The sequence below is a fragment of the Heloderma suspectum genome, chromosome 2, assembly GCF_057233095.1.
Source record: "Heloderma suspectum isolate Gila_16-S chromosome 2, 16-S_ref, whole genome shotgun sequence".
NCBI classification, from domain to species: domain Eukaryota; kingdom Metazoa; phylum Chordata; class Lepidosauria; order Squamata; family Helodermatidae; genus Heloderma; species Heloderma suspectum.
In genome coordinates, this window is record NC_139459.1 from 40,566,094 (window position 1) to 40,587,705 (window position 21,612).

At 42.5% G+C, this 21,612-nt stretch overlaps 1 protein-coding gene across 4 annotated transcripts in view; it reads left to right on the forward strand.

Moving 5' to 3' along the window:
* The window catches only part of NDUFAF2 (NADH:ubiquinone oxidoreductase complex assembly factor 2), a 100,639-nt gene that overhangs the window by 63,800 nt on the left and 15,227 nt on the right, over positions 1-21,612 (forward strand). For 2 of the 4 annotated variants that reach the window (XM_084833292.1, XM_084833293.1), the window contains 2 exons: positions 13,245-13,334; positions 20,269-20,309. In XM_084833292.1, coding sequence (XP_084689418.1) covers positions 13,245-13,334; positions 20,269-20,309 — 131 coding nt within the window. Of the gene's footprint in view, positions 1-13,244; positions 13,335-19,434; positions 19,740-20,268; positions 20,310-21,612 lie in introns of those variants that run through there. The other 2 variants (XM_084833295.1, XM_084833294.1) reach the window with 2 other exon arrangements.

Sequence of the window (21,612 nt, forward strand, 5' to 3'; positions counted from 1 at the left end):
TCAGTCCTGGGCCCAGTGCTCTTCAACATTTTTATTAATGACTTGGAGGAGGAGGTGCAGGGAATGCTGATCAAATTTGCAGATGACACAAAATTGGGTGGGATAGCTAATACCCTGGAAGACAGAAACAAAATTCAAAGTGATCTGGATAGACTGGAGCACTGGGCAGAAAACAACAGAATGACATTGAAGAGGGATAAATGCCAAGTTCTGCACCTAGGAAAAAGAAACCACAAATGCACAGTTACAAGATGGGAGATACGTGGCTCAACAACACTACAAGCGAGAAAGGTCTTGGAATTGTTGTCGATCACAAACTGAATATGAGCCAATGATGTGATGTGGCTGCAAAAAAGGCAAATGCTCTTTTGGGCTGCATTCATAGAAGCATAGCTTCCAAATACGCAGTACTGGTTAGGCCTCATCTGGAGTACTGTGTCCAGTTCTGGGCACCACATTTTAAGAAGAATGCAGACAAACTGGAGAGGGTTCAGAGGAGGGCAACAAAGATGATCAGGGGACTGGAAACAAAGCCCTATGAAAAGAGACTGAAAGAACTGGGCATGTTGAGCCTTGAGAAGAGAAGGCTGAGGGGAGATATGATGGTGCTCTTGAAGTACTTGAAAGGTTTTCACAGAGAGGAAGGACAGGATCTCTTCTCGATCATCCCAGAGTGCAGGACATGGAATAATAGGCTCAAGTTATAGGAAGCCAGATTCCGGCTGAACATCAGGAGAAACTTCCTGACTGTTAGAGCAATAGAACAATGGAAACCATTACCTAGGGAGGTGGTGGGCTCTCCCACACTGGAGGCATTGAAGACGAGGCTGGACGGCCATCTTTCGGGGATGCTGTGACTTGGATTCCTGCATTGAGCAAGGGGTTGTACTCGATGGCCTTATAGGCCCCTTCCAACCCTACTGTTCTGTGATTCTATGAAATGCCATCCCATAGTCATTAGTATGTGTCTGCTCCATTTCAATCACATCCAATATCTCTGGGGGCCTAGTCCTGCAGGCAATAGTAGATTGCCAAGCAAGAATCCACAGTTAGCTCTGTCAGGCAGAAGTCCCCCACCCCCCTCTCATGCCTGTGTAAAGGGTAATAGATGCTCCTGCAGCCGGCGAAGAAGTGGCGGAGGAGACTGGAGCTGGGCAAGTGCGTCAGGAGTCAGGTGGCTTCCTCCTCATGGCTTCGGCAATTTCCATGGCTGTGTGGGGCCCAATGCAAGCATCACAGTGGTGGCTTTTCCTGTTTAACTATTTGCTTCCCGCTTGCTGGACGGCGCTGTGTTTCTCTCTTCTTTTCAGCGCTGACACTCCCAGCTGTGGCAGCACCCACCCAGGAACTACCCTTTTGCCAGGGAGTACAACCAGCCATGTGTCCCTGAGCAGCGCTCCTGTAGGATCTGACACTAAAATAAAGAACCAGTCTCTTCAGGGGCAGGCAGCAGGGTCTCGGTGCCAGTGGCTCTGGCTCTCCTCACACTGGGTGATCCACTGGAATGCTGGGGGCCGCTCAAGCCACAGCCAGACAGACACAGGGAAGTTCTCCAGCCCTGATTATTTTCAATGGCTATTCTGTGGTTTGACCTGGCTTATTGAATGGATGTTGCTGCTTCTGTATTGTATTATTCTTGAAACTTTATTATATTGTTTCATTTTTTTACATTACCCTGGAAGCTTCTACTGAAAGGCAAATCACAAATTTTCTAAAATAAAAGAATACTTAAATAACATACTTCTGCTTCAACCTCTGAGCAGTTTTCCAAAAATCCTTTATTTTTTGCCGCTTAGGCATTATGTACTACCTCCTACCGCTCTTCTGTATTTCTGGATCCAGGATACCAGCCTTCTGCCTGGCTTCTTCTTCCCTGCTGTTACATTCTGGCAAGGCGTTTATTCCAGACCTGAAACCTGCCTCCTTTCCTACCTACATAGGTGTTTTTTCTCCCACAGCATCACTTGGCTTGAATCGGTCCTTCATGCTACATTTGTATACCATATGTTAAGAACATAAGAAGAGCCCTGGTAAATCAGACCAAAGGTCCATCTAGTCCACCATTTTGTTCACACAGTGGCCAACCAGCTGCCTGTGAGAAACCCACGAGCAGGACATGAGTATAATAGTACCCTCCTGTTCATGTTCCCCAGCAACTGGTGTACATAGGCATACTGTGTCTGGTACTGGAGGTTCAGTAGCCATTGATAGCCTTATCCTCCATACATTTGTATAATCCCCTTTTAAAGCCATCCAAATTGGTGGCCGTCACTACATATTGTGGTAGGAAATTCCATAGTTTAACTATGCACTGTGCGAAGAAGTACTTCCTTTTATACGTCCTGAATTTCCCACCAATCAACTTCATCAGATTTTATTTATTTGTTTGTTTGTTTGTTTATTTCATTTCTATACCGCCCAATAGCCAAAGCTCTCTGGGCAGTTCACAAAAGTTAAAACCAAACAACACACAATAAAATAATTTAAAATATATAGAACATTAAAACCACAATATAACAATACAGCCACAATAAAACCTAGCAGCAGTGCAGGAGTTTAAAATACAGATTTTTAAAACAGCAAAGCTAAACGTTTAGAAAGCTAAAATGCTAAAATGCCTGGGAAAATAAAAAGGTTTTCACCTGGCGCCGAAAGGAATACAATGTAGGTGCCAGGCAAACCTCACAAGGGAGCTCATTCCAGAGGTGCCACAGCCGAAAAAGCCCTCCTCCTAGTAGCCACCTGCCTCACTTCCTTTGGAATTCCACAGAGTGTCCATTCGACAGAGCGACCTGGGCTTCGACAGGAGCACCAGCTATATCAGCAGGAAAATCCCCCAGAGCCCTCTGGAATCCATCAGAATCCAGTAATCTCCAGGGGCGGACCATTTTAATAGTTCCCCCACCCTTGCAGAGGGGGAAGGCTGCCAGGAGTCTAAACTTCAGCAGGAGGTGATCTGACCATGACAAAGGGACAGATGTTAATTCCTCCACTTTCAGATCACCATCCTCCTGCCCAGTTGAGAAAACCAGATCAAGCGTGTGTCCTTTTATATGCGTTGGGCCGATGACATGTTGGGACAGCCCCATGGTTGTCATGGCGGCCATGAAGTCCTGAGCCACCTCAGGACTTCATACAGCGGCCTCGGCATGGAAGTTGAGATCCCCCAGGACCATCATCCTAGGTGTCCTCAACACCAAGTCCGAGACCACCTCCACCAGCTCAGGCAGGGAGTCTGATGGGCAGCGGGGTGGGCGGTACACCAACAGAATCCCTAATCTCTCCCAGGTACCCAACACAAGGTACAAACACTCAAGATCTGCACTCGAATGAGCAGGAAGCCTGGAGAGGGAGATTGAATTCCTATAGACCACGGCAACCCCCCCTCCCCGACCCTCAAGTCGGTGTTGGTGCTGCACCGAGTACCCAGGAGGGCACAGCTGGGAGAGAGTGACCCCTCCCAGTTCCCCCTCCCAGGTCTCAGTAATACATACCAGGTCAGCCCCCTCATCCACAATCAAATCATGGATGAGGGAGTTTTTATTTTGGGCTGACCTGGCATTCAGCAGCAGCACCACCAGACCCGAGGGCAGACTGGTAAGGCTGCCAGGAACCATCAGGTTGGGGGAAGAACCAGAAGAGGGGACAGCTGTAAGGTGTCTAGCCCCTCTTCTCCTCAGCTGGCCTGTTAATCCCCCAACGCCATACCTCCCCCTGCCCATGACCACAGTTATAGTGGCACCTCCCCGACCCCCTGAGTTTCCCAATAGTCCTCCCAGGCACATATTAAAATGTTAGGATATAAAATGTTCAACAGTGTAAAAGAAGATAAAAGAGAACAGCAGCTAAGAAGGAGCAGATAAAATCCACGTTTGCCCCTTTCTCCCTTGTCTTTAAAGCTGCTGCCCTCTGCTGCTGCTATTTGCTGCTGGTATCTGTGGCTGCTGGTGTCCCTGGAGAGGCAGGTGGGTGGGTCTTCAGGTGCTGTTCTGTGCGACTCCAAGTGTGACGCACACTTAGCATCGCACTTGGTGCGACGCTGAGGCACTGCCTCTGGCAGCCCCGCCTTAAGTACCTCTTTGGCGGGGGCAGAAGCAGGCTCAGGATCCACCTGGTGCAGCTGGCTGGTCCTCCTTCCCACAGATGACCCTGTGTTCTAATATTATGAGTGAGGGAGAAAAATTTCTCCATATCTACTTTTTCCACAGTATGCATAATTTTGTATACCGCTGTCACATCTCCCCTCATTTGCCTTTTCTCTAAACTAAACCATCCCAGATGTTGTAACCTTTCCTTATAGGGGAGTTGCTCCAGCCCCTTCATAATTTTAGTTGCCGTTTTCTGCACTTTTTCCATCTACAATATCCTTTTTAGAGGTGGTGATAAGAACTGTACATAGTATCCCAAGTGTGGCTGCACCATAGATTTCTATAAGGGCAGCATAATATTGGCAGTTTTATTTTTGATTCCTTTATTAATTGTGCCTAACATGGAATTTGCCTTTTTTTCACAGCAGCCAAACACTCAGTCAACATCTTCATCAAGATGTCCAGCACAACCCCCAGATCTCCTTTGTCAGTCACTGCTAGCTTAGACCCATCAGCATATACATGAAGTTAGGATTTTTTTTGCCCCTATGTGCATCATTTTACACTTGCTTATATGAAAAAAATAAAAACAAAAAAACAATAGAATGGGAAAGACTAGAGATCTTTTCAAGAAAATCGGAGATCTCAAGGGAACGTTTTGTGGAAAGACAGCCATGATAAAGGACAAAGAAGGCAGGGACCTAACAGAAGCAGATGAGATTAAGAAGAGGTGGAAAGAATACACAGAAGAACTATACAGGAAAGATCTGAATGTCCCTGATAGCCATGATATCAAGTTCAAGTCACTGAACTTGAGCCGGACATCCTCGAGAGTGAAGTCAAGTGGGCCTTAGGAAGCATTAGTAACAACAAAGCTAGCGGAGATGACAGTATTCCAGCCGAGCTATTTAAGATCCTAAAAGATGATGCTGTGAAAGTGCTGCAGTCAATATGCCAACACATTTGGAACACTCAACAGTGGCCACAAGACTGGAAAAGGTCAGTTTACATTCCAATTCCAAAGAAGGGCAATGCCAAAGAGTGTTCAAACTACCGTACAATTGCACTCATTTCACATGCCAGCAAGGTTATGCTCAAAATCGTACCAGCTAGGCTTCAGCAGTATGCGAACCGAGAACTACCGGAAGTACAAGCTGGGTTTTGAAGAGGCAGAGGAACTAGAGATCAAATCGCCAACATTTGCTGGATCATGGAGAAAGCAAGAGAATTCCAGAAAAACGTCTATTTCTGCTTCATTGACCATGCTAAAGCCTTTGATTGTGTGGATCACAACAAACTGTGGCAAATTCTTACAGAGATGGGAGTACCAGAACACCTTACCTGTCTCCTGAGAAACCTGTACGAGGGTCAAGAAGCAACAGTAAGAACCAGACATGGAACAACCGATTGGTTCAAAATTGGGAAAGGAGTACGACAAGACTGCATATTGTTGCCCTGTTTATTTAACCTATATGCAGAGTACATCATGAGAAACGCCGGGTTGGATGAATCACAGGTCGGAATTAAGATTGCCGGGAGAATTATCAACAACCTCAGCTACGCAGACGATACCACCCTAATGGCAGAAAGCGAAGAGGATCTCAAGAGCCTCTTGTTGAGGGTGAAAGTGGAGATTGCAAAAGCTGGTCTGAAACTCAACATTAAAAAAACTAAGATCATGGCATCTGGCTTCATCACTTCCTGGCATATAGAAGGGGAAGAAATGGAAGCAGTGACAGATTTTATTTTCTTGGGCTCCATGATCACCACAGACAGTGACTGTAGCCATGAAATTAAAAGACGCTTGCTCCTTGGGAGGAAAGCTATGGCAAAGCTAGACAGCATAGTAAGAAGCAGAAACATCACCTTACCGACAAAGGTCCGTCTAATCAAACCTATGGTTTTCCCAGTAGTAATGTATGTCTGTGAGAGCTGGACTATAAGGAAGGCTGAGCGCTGAAGAATTGATGCTTTCGAACTGTGGTGCTGGAGAAGACTCTTATGAGTCCCCTGGACTGCAAGGAGGTCAAATCAATCCATCCTGAAGGAAATCAACCCTGACTGCTCATTGGAAGGACAGATACTGAAGCTGAAGCTGAAATAATATTTTGGCCACCTAATGCAAAGAGAAAACTCAGTGGAAAAGACCCTGATGCTGGGAAAGAATGAAGGCAAAAGGAGAAGGGGCCAGCAGAGGATGAGATGGCTAGATAGCATCACCGATGCAATGAATATGAACTTGAGCATGCTCTGGGAGAGAGTGCAGGAGAGGAAGGCCTGGCGTGCTATGGTCCATGGGGTCATGAAGAGTCGGACACGACTTAACGACTGAACAACAGCAATATTGAATCACATTTGTCATTTTCATGCCCATTCACCCAGTCTGGAGAGATCCTTTTGGAACACTTTGCAATCCTTTTTTTTTTTTAACTACCCTAAATAATTTCGTGTCATCAGCAAACTTGGCCACCTCACTGCTCACTCCTAATTCCAGATCACATTGAAAAGCATTTAGCCTTGAAAAAGCCATCAACATGACTCAATTCAGGTGGCCCTTTGAGCAGAAGTGTGAAATACGTGACTTGATGTTGCTTCCATTAAAATAAATTGCAAAATTCCCATTCAGTGCTGTTGGGTCCAGGTGTGGGAGTGTTTTGGGGTAGTGCAGATGTGGGAGTGGGTTGCAGAATCACTGTCTCTTACCCCTTCCTGTCTAGTGTGAATTGGCTCCCCACATGGTTCCCTCTTAACACAGATTTGTTAACCAAAATGTTAACAAATCTTGGTTAAGGAAGAATGCTGTACAGCAAATGCTACTTTAGCTTCTACTATAACAAAAACTGCTCTTTACATATGGGGAGGCAGGGCTAGGCTAAGAGAGCACCACACATCTGCACTGTCTGAAACTTCAGCATACAGTTCATCCAAATGATTATTTCCCGTAATTGCACGTGTTTGAAATGTCACTGTAAAATACAGCGTGCTGATTACTATATTTAAATCAGAATTATTGCTGTGGTGGTAGTGCTGTTTTTAAAGTTATTTTCCATATACCCATCTCCATTTCATCACTATTTCATTTAAACTAGGGATTTAATTTGCTTTACATGAACAATTAGGACATTTAGAAATTTTCGTAAACTTGCATTTCTAGTACTTGATTTTACTTTAATTCTGAGTGACTATGGTGGCCGTAGTTCTTACAGGAATTTATTTATCAATGTCAATGTAGTGCTGTGGACTGAATATGTGAAGAGATCTTAGTTCAAATCCTGTTCTGGTCTTGAAACTTTTAATTGGCTTTCATTAGGTCAGTGCTTCCAATGTTCGTCAAAGGGTTTATGTCAGGAAAAATGAAATAATTGTAAAATGCATTGAGTGGTGTGAATTAGTGTAGAAATTATAAGCAGTAACAGATTTGATGGCCTGGATCTCCAAAATACATTAAAAGTAATGTATTGAAAACACTGAACACCCCCCCCCCACACACACACACACACACACATTCCAGCTACCAAGGATTGGATAATAAAGGTCTTAGTTACAGCAGAAATGTATAAGTTAATGGCAGCAGTTCATCTGAGGGAGAATAGGATAGGCAATGCTGAAATGCTGATATGTAAACCATCTATTGGAGTAAACAATTCAGTGCAGGGACTGAGGTGCATTTATTTTCAGCTACCTGAATGAGCAAAGTTAATTGTGTATCTAGTTAATTGGTATATAGTTTTCCTATATGTATACTAGCCACAGGTGTGTATTTATTTGTATTTTCTTTCGGTTTTTAATACGTTCCGCAGTTTTCTTTTTGTAGTACGTCTGACATGTTTATTTTGGAATTAACAAAGAATATTCTGGACAGGTGAGCAACAGTGGCTCATATGGTAGTAACAACAACAAAGAGGGGTAGTCTTTCTAGCAAAAACAACAAAGAATCCTGTGGAACCTTAAAGATTAACAAATGTATTATGGCATAGCTTTTCATGGACTAAAGTCCACTTCATCAGATGCACAAAGTGGTCTGTGGTCCATGGAAGCATATACCATAATACATGCGTTAGTCATTTAGGTGCCGTTGGCTCTTTGCAGTTCATGTGGTGGTGTGCAATGTGATTCTTATCTGCACTGTGTTGAATGGTGGCTGAGGAAAATGGGGCCCACACATGTGTTGGCAGCTGCTTCTGGGTAGCACCAAGGTGGGACAAAAGGTCCTTTTGAGTGGTTCAGGTACCTGTACAGAAGCCTCTGGTGACCTGAGCCGGTGCAAACTGTAACTCGAGCAAAGGGCTGGATGTGCCTGATCTCGAAAGCTAAGCAGGGTCAGCCCTGGCTAGTGCTTGGATGGGAGACTGCCTGGGAATTGGGCTTCCTGCACTGAGCAGGGGGTTGGACTTGATGGTCTTGTAGGCCCCTTCCAACACTATGATCTCTGACCTATGACAAGCTGCTAATCTGCGCAGTCACAGTATGATTGTGCTATACTTCAGAGATGCGGTCCTCCCTTGAATGTGGCTACCTCCCTGCAGTGGCAGCTGGTGTATTTGTGGTCCTAGCCTCCTTCTTCTATTGCTGCTGTGCAGGCTGCTGCTATTTATAAGGATATAATCTTTCTTCCATTACAATCAGTGGCGAGCTGGAGCAAGTCTTGAGGACCTTATTATGAAGTGCTGAATACATGCAACTCACATGCTCACCTGATCCTTTGAAATTAAAGAGTACATTTTATTGTAGTACTCCTTTTAAAAATAATAATAATCATGGTGATCATAACTTTTCCCCTTCCCTACTCATTTGATGTCATCTATCTTGCTCTTTCAGCAGCATGAATATTATATTATATTTATTTATTATACTTTTATACTGCTTAATATGTTAAAATCCTTAAGCTGTTTATATTAAAATACAACATAACAATATAGAAACAAGATAAAATTAATAAATAATTATAAACATTTAAAAACATTACATCATCATAACAATAAAACAGGTAACAAAGTCCCCCACAGGAGGAAAGCCTGTGTGAGTAGATGTGTTTTCAAGAGGTGTTTAAAGCTTGCCACAGTTTCTCCCTCTCCAATCACATGTGGGAGAGTTTTCCAAAGGGTGGGTGCCAACACTGAGAAGGTCCGCTTATGTACCACTACCTGGGGACGTTCCATTTTCTGTGGAACAACCAGTAAGGCTTTCTCAGAGGATCTCAGAGGTCAACTGTGTGTGTGTGTGTGTGTACGTACACATACATACATACATACATACAGTCAGGGCCAGAAATATTGGAACAAGGATAACTGTTTTGGCAGTTGGCCTCTGTACACCACCACATTGAAGTTGAAAGGAAACACACCCAGATGGGCATGAAGTCAGGACTTTCAGCTGTAATTCAAGGGGTTTGACAAAAGTGGGGCACTAACCAGTCAGGAAGTACAGCCAGTGGCATACCTCCCCCCCCCATCGTTGGTGGCTCATAAGTAATGGAACGAATGGCTGACAAGCAGCTGCATGGCCAGGTATGGCCTGTTTCCTGGGTACCCCATGACCAAGCAAGCAGATAAAAGGCCTGGAGGTGGTTCTGAGTGTAACATTTGCATTTGGTAGCTGTTCACTGGAACTCCCAACATGAGGTCCAAAGAGGTGTCCATGCGAGTGAAGGACGCCATCGTTAGGCTGAGGAAACAAAATAAACCCATCAGAGAGATAGCACAAACAGTGGGAGTGGCCAATGCAACAGTTTGGAACATCCTGAAAAAGAAGGAATTAACTGGCAAGCTCAGCAACAGCAAAAGGCCTGGCAGACCACGGAAGACAACTAAAGTGGATGACCGCAGAATGCTGCTCATGGTGAAGAGGAACCCTTTCACAACATCTAGCCAGATCAAGAATGCTCTTGTGGAGGCAGGCATATCATTGTCAACATCTACAGTCAAGAGACGGCTTTATGAATGTAAATACAGAAACTTCACAACAAGGTGCAAACCACTGGTAACGCTCAAGAACCGAAAGGCCAGATTAGCCTTTGCCAGCAAACACCTAAAAAGCCTGCCCAGTTCTGAAATAAGATTCTTTGGACTGATGAAACCAAGATTAACTTGTACCAGAATGATGGGAAGAGACAAGTATGGAGAAGGAAAGGAACAGCTTATGACCCAAAGCACACCACATCATCTGTCAAACATGGTGGAGGCAATGTTATGGCATGAGCATGTATGGCTGCCAATGGAACCGGGTCACTGGTGTTTATTGATGACCTGACTGCTGATAAAAGCAGCAGGATGAATTCTGAAGTGTATAGGGCTATACTTTCTGCTCAGATGCAGCCGAATGCTGCGAAACTGATAGGAAGCCACTTCATATTGCAGATGGATCATGACCCAAAACATACAGCAAAAGCTACCCAAGAGTTTCTCAAGGCAACCAAGTGGGATGTTCTTCAATGGCCAAGTCAGTCACCTGATCTCAACCCAGTAGAGCATGCTTTTCACTTACTGAAGACAAGACTGAAGGCAGAAAGACCCGCAAACAAGCAGCAGCTGAAGAAGGCTGCTGTAAAGGCCTGGCAAAGCATCTCGAGGGAGGAAACTCAGCATTGGGTCATGTCCATGGGTTCCAGACTTCAGGCAGTCATTGATGGCAAAGGATTTTCCTCCAGGTATTAAAGGTGACCCTTAAGTTTGAAATGATGTTGGTTTGTTCCATTACTTATGAGCCACTAACGATGGGGGGGGGGGGTATGCCACTGGCTGTCCTTCCTGAATGGTTAGTGCCCCACTTTTGTCAAACCCCTTGAATTACAGCTGAAAGTCCTGACTTCGCTCCCATCTGGGTATGTTTCCATGCCCATCTGGGTGTGTTTCCTTTCAACTTCAATGTGGTGGTGTACAGAGGCCAACTGCCAAAACAGTTATCCTTGTTCCAATATTTCTGGCCCTGACTGTATATGTATAAGAGAAGATGGTCAGCTAGGTATATAGCTGATTAAGATGGCCAATCCTGCCTGATGGAGAAAATAGGGCTAGAAAGATCAGCAAGCCATCTGGCCCAGTCCCTCAGCTCCTATCACCAATTCAGACCAAAATCAAGGGAGTAATAAAATTAAGGCACCTCAATCTAGCCCTACAGAAAGATGTGTCCTTGTAAAATTTACAAGGTAAATTAAGAATCTCATGTAGCACCAGAAGCACAGGTAAGAACATTTCATTAAAATGCAAATATCTTTGCTATAAAGCGCACACCAGCAATGTATAAAATGTGGGTTTTATGGTATTGACTCTTGTGTGTCATCTGAAAAATTTGTTTAATTACAAGATTTATTTCTCACCTTTTGGCCAAGGCAGCTACTTTAAAAGTATTAGAACTGCTTCTGACTATAAAACAGAGAAGTGGAATTGTACATATCAGTTGGTAGAAAGTTACTGTCTAAGATGGATCATGCCAAGCAAAGGGCTGATGGGGTAGGTGAGATTGGAAGCTGTAAGACTATGATCATTCAGCAAAGCACAGAGTATAATATTTAACCATTACTGTTGGGTGCCCCTCAGCCTCGGGGCACTCCCGTATCTTCCTGATCCCAACTATCTCTTCTCAGCCTTTGAGAAAAATAGAGATTTCAGATTTGGTGAAATCATCTCCTTCTACAAATCATTTGCATTCATTTATGCAGCTCAATATAATTCCATGGCAGAAATATGGTTTATTGTGTCAGAATCTAGGAATTTTATTAAAGTGTAGAATTTCAGACTGAACATAAGTGCATGTTGTTTCAGCACACCTGTAGGAGCTTTATTAAGTTCTTGTGATCTTACGTCTTATTTAGTTCATATATAAAACAAGAAAAAGTTTCAACAACATAGTAACCTGTTTGACACTCTTAACACAACACAACACTCTTAACAACATCTTGAACAGTTTATAAATAGCAGAACTTCATAATGCAGAACTGCTTAGTACTTTACATTGTAGTAGATCCACTGGGAAGCAGAGTGTGGTTCTTTTTACCTGGAATGTTCCTCAAGGCCAAGTTCAAGTTCAGTCTAGTAATAGTGCCACCTGCTGACAGTGAACCAAACAGATTATGCATGTAGGCTCTACTTTCATGTTTTGTGTCAAACACGCAGGATGGGGCCAGCAGGCATAATCCCGCTTCCTCCTCCACACGTGTGCTATGTAGTTGGGGATGAGGGTGGGGATGAATCCAAGTCACCCCTACTTTGCTTCTAAAATTAAATATACTTGATTGCCAAATAAAAAAAGCCTTACACTTTTTCTGTCTTTAATCTAACATTAGAATTATTAGTAATTAAGAGTGCAGTTCCTTGACAAGTGATGAAAAGATGCAGAGCAAAGAAAATTATGAAATAACTTTTAAAGTAGAGAAATAGTATCTTCTCCTTCCCCCTTCCCTTTTTCACTGAAATGCAAAATGACTGAGATATTAATGGGCCACAAAGAAATCTTAGGGTGTGGTCCTGTGCACTTTTACCTGGGAGTAAGCCCCACTGAACACAGTGCGATTTACTTCCAAATAAACATGCATAGGATTGGATTCTAATGGGGTGCCTCAAATCCTTCTCCAAATTGGAACTTTCACATATTATTTCTACTCATCTAAATTCTTAGATGTAACTCCATGAGCTGGTGTTGCTTGCTTCTGATGTTCAGCGCCAAACTAGATGTGACAGCATCAGCCTCCTTTGTTTTATTTGGAGCAGACCTGGTTTTCACACACAACAGTGTTGCAGGATATGATTTTTAGAGCAAAAGGGGCACATAGGTGATAACTGAACTCTGCCCACCCCAGTTACTATCTCTCTGTAGCCTCTCCGACACATCTTTCTCCCCGCTGAGCTTGCTTCTACTGCTGGGCCTTGACAAAAGAGAAAAGCACCTGATGGGTTAGATTGCTGGGACATAAGCCATGGAGCAGGAGGAGAAGATTGAGTGGCAACCCTCTCTTTGCATGTGATTGAGCCAGACCCAGATTTAACATCTAGTTTGGCCCTCTGGGGTGAGAAAAAAGAATATGGTATGATATTCGTAAGGCTTTAGTATACAAAATTATCTACATATGTAGCACTGAAGAAAATGATTATCTTCACCTGTGCATGGGAATGTTGATTGGAATCATCCTTAATCATCAACCTTTCTTTTCCTTTGAAACAGGACAGATCATTAAGGAGAGAAGATTTGTGGAAAATGTAGGTGTAAAGGAATACAAGTACGAAGTGGGGAACATTCCAACAGAATGGGAAGGTAATATGTTCTTGGGGCAGTTCTAGTGCTCTCATGTTGAGTTGGAAGGACACAACAGAACACCTAAGCCTAGCCCTTGCCTTAAGAATTTTTAAGATGGTTGAATTTTCTCCCTTGACACCCATCTTTTTGATATGTCCAGACATTGTTTTCCCCATATTCCTTTGTACAGCACTGTTTCATTGTGCAGCTGGAAGAACCACCAAGAAAGCTCTTGCAGCAGTAGACTGGTACATCTTGATCCCCTATCTTGGAATTGTCTATCTAAACTATAAAGTTCAGTTCTGGAAGTATTGAACTTTTAAGGCCGGAAAAGTAAACACATAAAAAAAAATGAACTGCATAATGTGATGTCAAAAGATCTGATACAAAAATGCACAAGTCTAGAAATCTGCTTTGAAAACATTTGGGATTAAGAACATGGCCTTGACAATAGTAACCATGGACAAGAAAGCAAAAGTGTTAAAACCCCTTTTTAGGTAACTTCCTGAAGGGTAGGATGCATTTGCAAATCTAGGCAGTTTATTTCGCTTTCCAGCACAGAAAATAAAGCATGTGTGGCAAGGCACACTTTTATTAGCTGCATTTGCATTTTTAACACAACACTTGCTCATCCTTATAATTACCATAACATTTTTTTCTTTGTGATTATAGTGGCATTAAATTGGGAGGATTTGTGAAGAGAAGGGAAATAAAAAAGTGTTATGAATAGGCAATAGTCTTTTTCTCTCTTTAAGCACAGTTCCTTTCAGGGAATGGGAAGAACATGTTCAGACCGCTTTGTTTCCCCATCCATTATTTGGGCAGAGGAGGTGTGCAGCGTATTCTTGTTTATGACAGATAGAGCAGAGAAAAATGTAGGTGCTTAAATGCAAAGAACAACATTACCGGATTTTTCAGTTAACGTATTAACTGCTGAAGTGTTCAGTTTGGAAGTGGTGGTGGAGAAAACGGAAACCATATTTCTATCCCTTTTTATCTTGGGCTGTTTCTGTAACAGAAGAAAGCACTGAGTTTTAATGTTATTAACATTCATATAACAGTTTTTGATGCTCAAAGCATTATCTCAGTGCTCATAACAATCCCAGAAAGTAGAGTTTGCTGCTCATCTTCTCAAGGTCTTCCCTTATGATCCTGTGGGGTTTCATCTTTCCAGTCCTGTCTAACATGAACAAGATTGCGTAGGTTTGGAGTGAGGAGGTGGATGAAGTGCCTTTATAGATAGCTTACAGACCCACACACTCATCTACACACTCACACGTTCTCTCACATAAAATACACAGATTCATATATATGCACATGGCATTCTCACAAGTAACACATGCACACACACGAGTTAAGATTCCCCCCAGCTGGAACTGGCTCTAGTGGAAGGCTTAGTTCATATGGTAAGCTTAACCTAATTGTACCGTGTGAGGTGATTTTGGGGGGAATCACAGTGTGTGGGGAGAGGAAGGATAATCCTGCCATCAGTACTCCCCCCCACACACACAACGCAACCCCGTACAGTAATTTATTCTTGGAAAAACCCTCCCATTGGTGTTGATGGAATACATTTTTCCAAGCCTAATGGCTGTGGGGTGGAGGTGCAGGCCAGTTGGAGAGGCTCTGTGGGCTGCATCCAACCCATGGGCCAGAGGTTCCCCACTCCTGGTTTATGGCCTGTAGCTGGTACAGAATGTATTGGCTCACCACTTTATCAGAATGAACTACCAGCAATGCCTAATGTGCTCCAGTGTCTTCCCCAGTTTTCTGTAGCCTGCTTGACAAAATTCTGCATGCTTGTTTTGCACGATGAAGCTCAGAATAGAATACTATTAGAAGCCATTCTTCTTCTCTTCCATCAAGACTGTTAATACGAGGCAAGAATACATATAAACAGTAGTATCTCTGTGCTGCTGATACACAGAAAGACATTCTTGGTGGTTGACAGTCAGCTGTGGAAATCTGCAGAAGCTGGGGTTTTTTTTCCTGGGGACCTTTCTGCTTGGGGTGGATCAGGAATTAATTCAGTAAGACGTTTATTTTAATCGCCAATTTTTACTTTTTATATTTCATCTGTGTATGTTTTTAATAACATGTTTTGTGTTGTGAGCCTTGGGGCTTTTTAACTTAGCTTATTTATTGGGGTTTCTTCCCTGCCCTAAGAGTCCAGGACACAGGTAACAGCAGATCTTTTGTTCTTTCTAATATTCCCACCAACTCTTTGAAATACCCTTAAGCTGAGTATATGTAGTTTTCTCCCAAGGCCAAAAGCAGTCTGCTTCATGGCAGATCAGAAGTTTGAACACTAGTGTCCTGTCTCCAAACCAAAAATACAACGAGAGATGCTTAAAGGAATACTTGAAAGAGTCCCCCATAATATCCTGTATAGGTAACATTTTTGCTTGCTGTGCTAGGGCTCCCTTTCAGGAAAGGAAGCAAAGTGCTTTGCCAGAAATATTATCGTGTGGATGCAGACTATTGATAACCTTTCTATCATTTTTATTGTAAATGGTCACTGATTGTATCAGGAGATAGAATGTGTCATTTTTTTCTTCCACACATGTCATTGGTCTTCATGAAAAGGTATCTGTCACTTTCAGTGTCTTTGGAGATTTAGGAGTTCGCATGCCTCATGCTGCATTTTATTGCCTGCCTATTCTACTCTGTGTGTATGTCTCTCTTTTTAATGGGTAACATTTAGTGATTAATGGGAGTTTTAATTTGCATGCTCACTTTTATGCTCATTACAATGCGTTATATGCCAGTAGGAGTCTTAAAGTTCAGTGAAAATCCCATGCATACTAATGAGAATGCAAATGAGTACTGATGAAAGAATGCCAGGGTCTCAAGGTATGAAATGTCCAGTTTATCTTGCTAAATTCCACTCAAACAAATGTAGCGTTATCACAAGCACAGACTGCAGATAGTACCATACTGTATTTATATAATTAATGACGACTGTGTAATTAGACAATTTGAATTGCAGTCAGTCTTGGATTTACAAAAGCTTTGAAGAGAACCTTACAAAATTGGACTCCATCCATATATATATGTAGGTTTTCTTTGCCTTTTGTACTGTTCCACATAGAAACTATTTTGGCTGAGGCTGATAAAGTGCTTTGCTTTCCTGGGATGGAGCGTGCAAAGGTTTTTCTAGAAGTAGGTCTCACTGGCCGCATTTTCAGGCTTAAAGAGCAAAGAACAATTCAACGATTTTAAATAGTAAACTAATGATTACTAAGGTTTTGTCTGCATTCAGTTCAATTAATTTTTCTAAACTGCAACAGAGTCTTACTGATCTGGATATCTAGTAAAGGTTTGGAGAAAGTAAAGGAATAATATAGAGGAGCGGATGCTAAGCTGTAATTAAGATTTGAAAAAGAATGTATGTGTTCAAAGAAGCTGTGTTTTTGAACAATACCTAGACAAAGAAATCTGTGAGAGGGCTGGAATTAAACTTCTTGTTGTAAATATCCTCTTTGCAATTCTGTAGAGACAGCCTCTAATAAAAAAAATAAATAATTCTGGAAATTCCTGTCATAGGGAGCCATTCCCCAAAGAAGTAAGAAAATAAGAGTGAAATTACATTAACTACTTCTTATGATGGCTGAAAACTGGCTCAGAGGAAAATATGTGTGCAAATATTAGAGAAATCAACAATAAAGAATTCATCCCCTTTATCTTCCAAGTTTTGTGTCTGGTGTCAAAACCAGACTGTATGTATGACTGCTTCATTTTAATTGTCTCATTTTATGGTGAAAATGCTCAATCTCATTGTTACTTTACCAACAGAAGAACAGTTGGTAGGGACAAGAGAGAGGGGATTTTCAGCTGTGGTACCTAAGCTTTGGAATAGTCTCCCAAGCAATAGTGTCGTAGCTAATTCAGAAGTGCGGGTCCCTTCGTGACAGTAACAGCCACGCCCCCTCACAGCCACGCCCCTTCTAAGATTGTACAACCTTGTAAGATACACAGCCTTCCACTGGGATCCAAAAACAGTGCAGCTGAGAGTAAGGCAGTGGCATTTCAATTGGATGTCTGAGAAAAAAATGCAGGGGTGTTAAAATCTTTTTCACCCACTCACTCAAACACAAACATTTTAGGTTTCCAAAATATGATACTCCATGGAAGCTTCAACCTCTCAGCTCAGCCCTCATGGACAGATCCCTTCTCGTTTAAACAGCCCCCTTGCACACTCCCTTAGCACCCCAACATTACCCATTAGCCTTCCCTAAGCTCCTTCATTATATCTCTCCCATCTCACAACAGAAACGTCCACACACCCAGCTGGATTGAAACACACACACACACACACACACACACACCCCTTCTTTCTCCTCCTCCCACCAACTGATTTTTTTTCTGTTTCTCTTCCCTCCACCAGAGTTTGTTTGCCCAGATACCTGCCAACCTTGTACCAAAACGTGTAGCTGACAGAGCAGGTTGCATTTGGCAATTCTGCTTACTATAGAAATTAATGTTCAAGAATTAACAGTGCAATCCAATGGGTCTTTATTTTGAATTAAATTTACAGAGATCTTGAGAAGGCAGCTAAGGCTGCAGTCTTACGCACACTTACCCGGGAGAAAGCCCAATTGGCCACTGAACATATTGGGACTGACTTCTGAGTAAACATGCTCTCTCCTCCTTCCCTAGCAGACTGTGACTCGGCTGGGGGCTGGCTTCAAAAAAAGTGCTGGAGCAACGCCCCAGCACGACCCGCCACCACTACACTGCTGCTGCCGAGTGAACTTCATCTGAACTCCTCTTTGCTTGCTTTTAAACAGGCTCTGAAGGCCACTTTCTTCTAGCTGGTATTTTTTAGTCAGAAGTCCGGTTTAAATGTAACCAATTTGGATTAATAAACCATAGTTTATTAAGCCAGGAACAAGTGTCTGACCTGTGTGCGCTTCTTTTCCCCCTCTCCTTCCCTCATGCGCCAGCTTCAGTGTTTCTATCCTGATCTCTTTAAACCACAGTTTCCCAAAACATCTGAACCAGGAAACTGTGGTTTAATGTCAGGTTACTAACCAGGATTGTTTCATATCCTAGTTAGTAAGCTAGTTTAAAACCACCATTTCCTGGTATGAAAAGAGGCAGAAACACTGAAGATAGTGCACAACAGAGGAGTCCGTAGCCGTGACATTCATTCTTGATTTAATAAGCTATTGTTTATTAATCCACATTCATGATGTTTGAACAGGCCAAAGGCCTGTGTTGATATGCTTTATTGTGCTGTGTGCAGATATGGTTTTATAATGCTCTTTTGTTGCTTTTGTTTTATTCTTAGGATTGTATTTTATTTTATTGATATTTGTTTTTATTTGATTTATCATTGAAGGCCAGATATAAATGTTGAAATAAAATTATAGCTGGATTGTAAGAAGAACTTGTTTAATTATGTCATTATATTTTATGTCCAGTTCTTGTTGTTACATTTTTTAGAGAATGTAAATAAATTGAGGAGGAGCCAGAGGAGGAGAACAGCAATGGAAGGGAAGTGTTTGGGAAGTATGATGAATAAAGAAAAGTAGCATTGGTTTAAGAACATCACCCGCATTGTCTGGTTCATTGTGCATACACTAATTATAGTTTTAGTGTTGCTATAACATCAATTATAATTATGATTAGATAAGCAAAGTAATCTTCATCAGTAGTACACTGTACCCCAGGAAGGCAAGAAAGAACCCCTTCTTTCTGTTTAATTTAGGTATCACTCCACTGAGGGTGGAGGCTGATTTTCCAAAAGAATCCTGAACAGACTGAGATATTGCGCATCACTTCCCAATGGAGCTGGTTACCCTTCTGCCTTGAGTAGAGGAGGCAGTTTCTGTTTAGCGGAAAGAACCTGTCATTTTTCTATAATTTTTTTTTTTACTACTAGCAACAAGGGCATGACTTAGGAGGGAGATACGTTGATTTGTCCTCCTCATCATTTTGCCACTATTAGAATTTAGGCCTGTTCTTGGCAGTAGAAGTTTAACCACTTTTTACCTCAGTACTGCTGCCAGTCAGTGTAGGCTTGGTGTGGTTGTACTTGCTTTTTCTCAGTGGTAATACAAGCTCAGTGGACATGTGCAACTGCCCAATATCACCAGCTGTGTTTTCCTGACAGTGTTTTCTTGGAAGCAAGTGACTGACCCTTACACATCTCTGCCTGTATTGAGATCTGCTGGAAATCCCTGCTTGAGTGCCTGCCAGGAGGGCAGGTTAGGTTGGCAGGCACAAGAGATAAGACCTTTCGGCCAGTGGCCCCAAGGTTATGGAACTCTTTCCCTGAAGGGGTATGTTTGGTCCCCTCCTTACTCTCTTTTAGGCAGACCTTGAAAATGTTTGAAACAACGTTTTAATTAAGAGGGTAGGATAAGGGTTTTATTATGTTGATCTCATGGATTTTAGGTTTTATGCTAAACCAGCTGACTAAACTGAAATTATTTTATTGCTCCTTTACTGGTTTTTGTTTGTTATTATTTTGTTGTCTGCTTTGTAATTTTAATGATGATATGGATTTTAATATGCCTTTATTATCACTTTTTGTACTCTGCCTTGAGAAAATTTGTATTTTGAAAGTCAGCTTATAAATCCATAAAATAAATAAATACCTATGGGCAGTATTCAGTACTGCTGCTCAGCCTCCACCGGTTCTTTTGAGGTCGTGGGAGCCACTGTTTGCACAATGGGGAACTAACGGTTCTTAAAGTAATCCCAGAAGCACTCCTTTCTGGAACGGGACTAGTCAGCAGAGCTTTCTTCTGCAAGCTCTGCTGATCTGCACCCTTCTGGAAACTAGTGTTTTCACTCATTTTGGATTGCTTTGGGAACCACTAGGTTCCGACTGTGTTAGTGGCAGATTCTGCTAGTGCATGGAGAGTACTGGATACTGCCCTATTGATGAAATTATGAGACGATCTTTTAGAATGTTTGACCTCTTTTTAAAACATTATTGCAGCTTGGATTCGGAAAAAAAGAAAAGACGCACCAACAATTGAGGTAAGAGACTACATTAATTTTGCATCTAGTTAAGACTACAGTTGATTTTATTCATAAGTTCAATCAGAAAATGGTTCTTTGAACTCTGCTTTCAATGCATCAGTTAATTTATATAAACTTTCCTGAGAACATTTTCTTCAGGGGTAGAAGTGGGAAGTGTACTCCTGGGCAGTGCATTATGTGAACATTCACTTTATATTTAAATTGCCCAGCACAATAGGATAGATTATGAACATGCTGTTTGTTTAATCATATTAAAAGGGGATTGAGTATTCCTGAAATTGCTGTAACAAATATTCTGGAAGTAAAACTGTAATAACATTTTTTTCCCTTATGATAGCCGCCATTAAGTTGCATTCCTCCAAACCAGTTGCCAATCTATTTACCAGGGCAGCAAAAACAAATTGGTCTAATATTTCATTGCTAATGAAACATGGTTTTCACAGCCTTGACATGCTCTTTGTAAATTGTTTCAGTTGAAATAAAACTGGGAAATACAGGGGTACACATTCAAAATATATAAAGAAAACAATGTTTGATGTGGTGGAGAGGGAAACAAAACCAAACCTCAGATCTGGGGCGGATCTTCACGACAACAGAATGAGAAGCACATTGGAGTATTATCTGGATTTTAGTGGCTTTGATCTGTCAGGGACACATGAAGCAAGAAAAGCCAAGTGTACTGTACCTTAAAAATCCGCTTTTCACGGGTCACACAGCGCTTGAAAGCAACATACTTCTGAGTTGGGGGAGGGGAGTAGAACTGAACGTCATCAACCTGGCAGTTGCTCATCCTTGTGAGGTTTGTTTCCCACCCCTGTCCAGGCTCCCCCCAGCTACCACATTATCCCCAACAGCTTCTGAAGGCTCCCCATGAGAGCACCCCACCAGGGCAAATTCACCCCATTCCAGCCAATAGTCAGGGATTAACCCCCTTTCTCCCACCCCAGCAGCTCTAGCAGGGGGAGGCAAATCCAGCCAGCCCTTTCCCTCCATGCAGAGAAGCAGCAAAGTAACACAAGCATCAGAGAAGTGGGGAAGTAGCACAAGTATCAGAGAAGCACATAATCATGGATCTCAGCGGGGACAGTCTGGGAAATGAAGCCTAGTTACTCCCACTGGTGAAAAGGATATACAGCACAATTCTGAAGACCTGGAAGTTCTCTAGCACTTTGATGACCAAGGTCATGGCCAGGTGAAAGACACAGCCCTAGGAATGCCTGATCATCCCGAATTTAAAGTGGAGGGATGCGCACACAGTAGTTGAACTGCAGGGGAGCCGGATTAAAGGACAATACCAGGG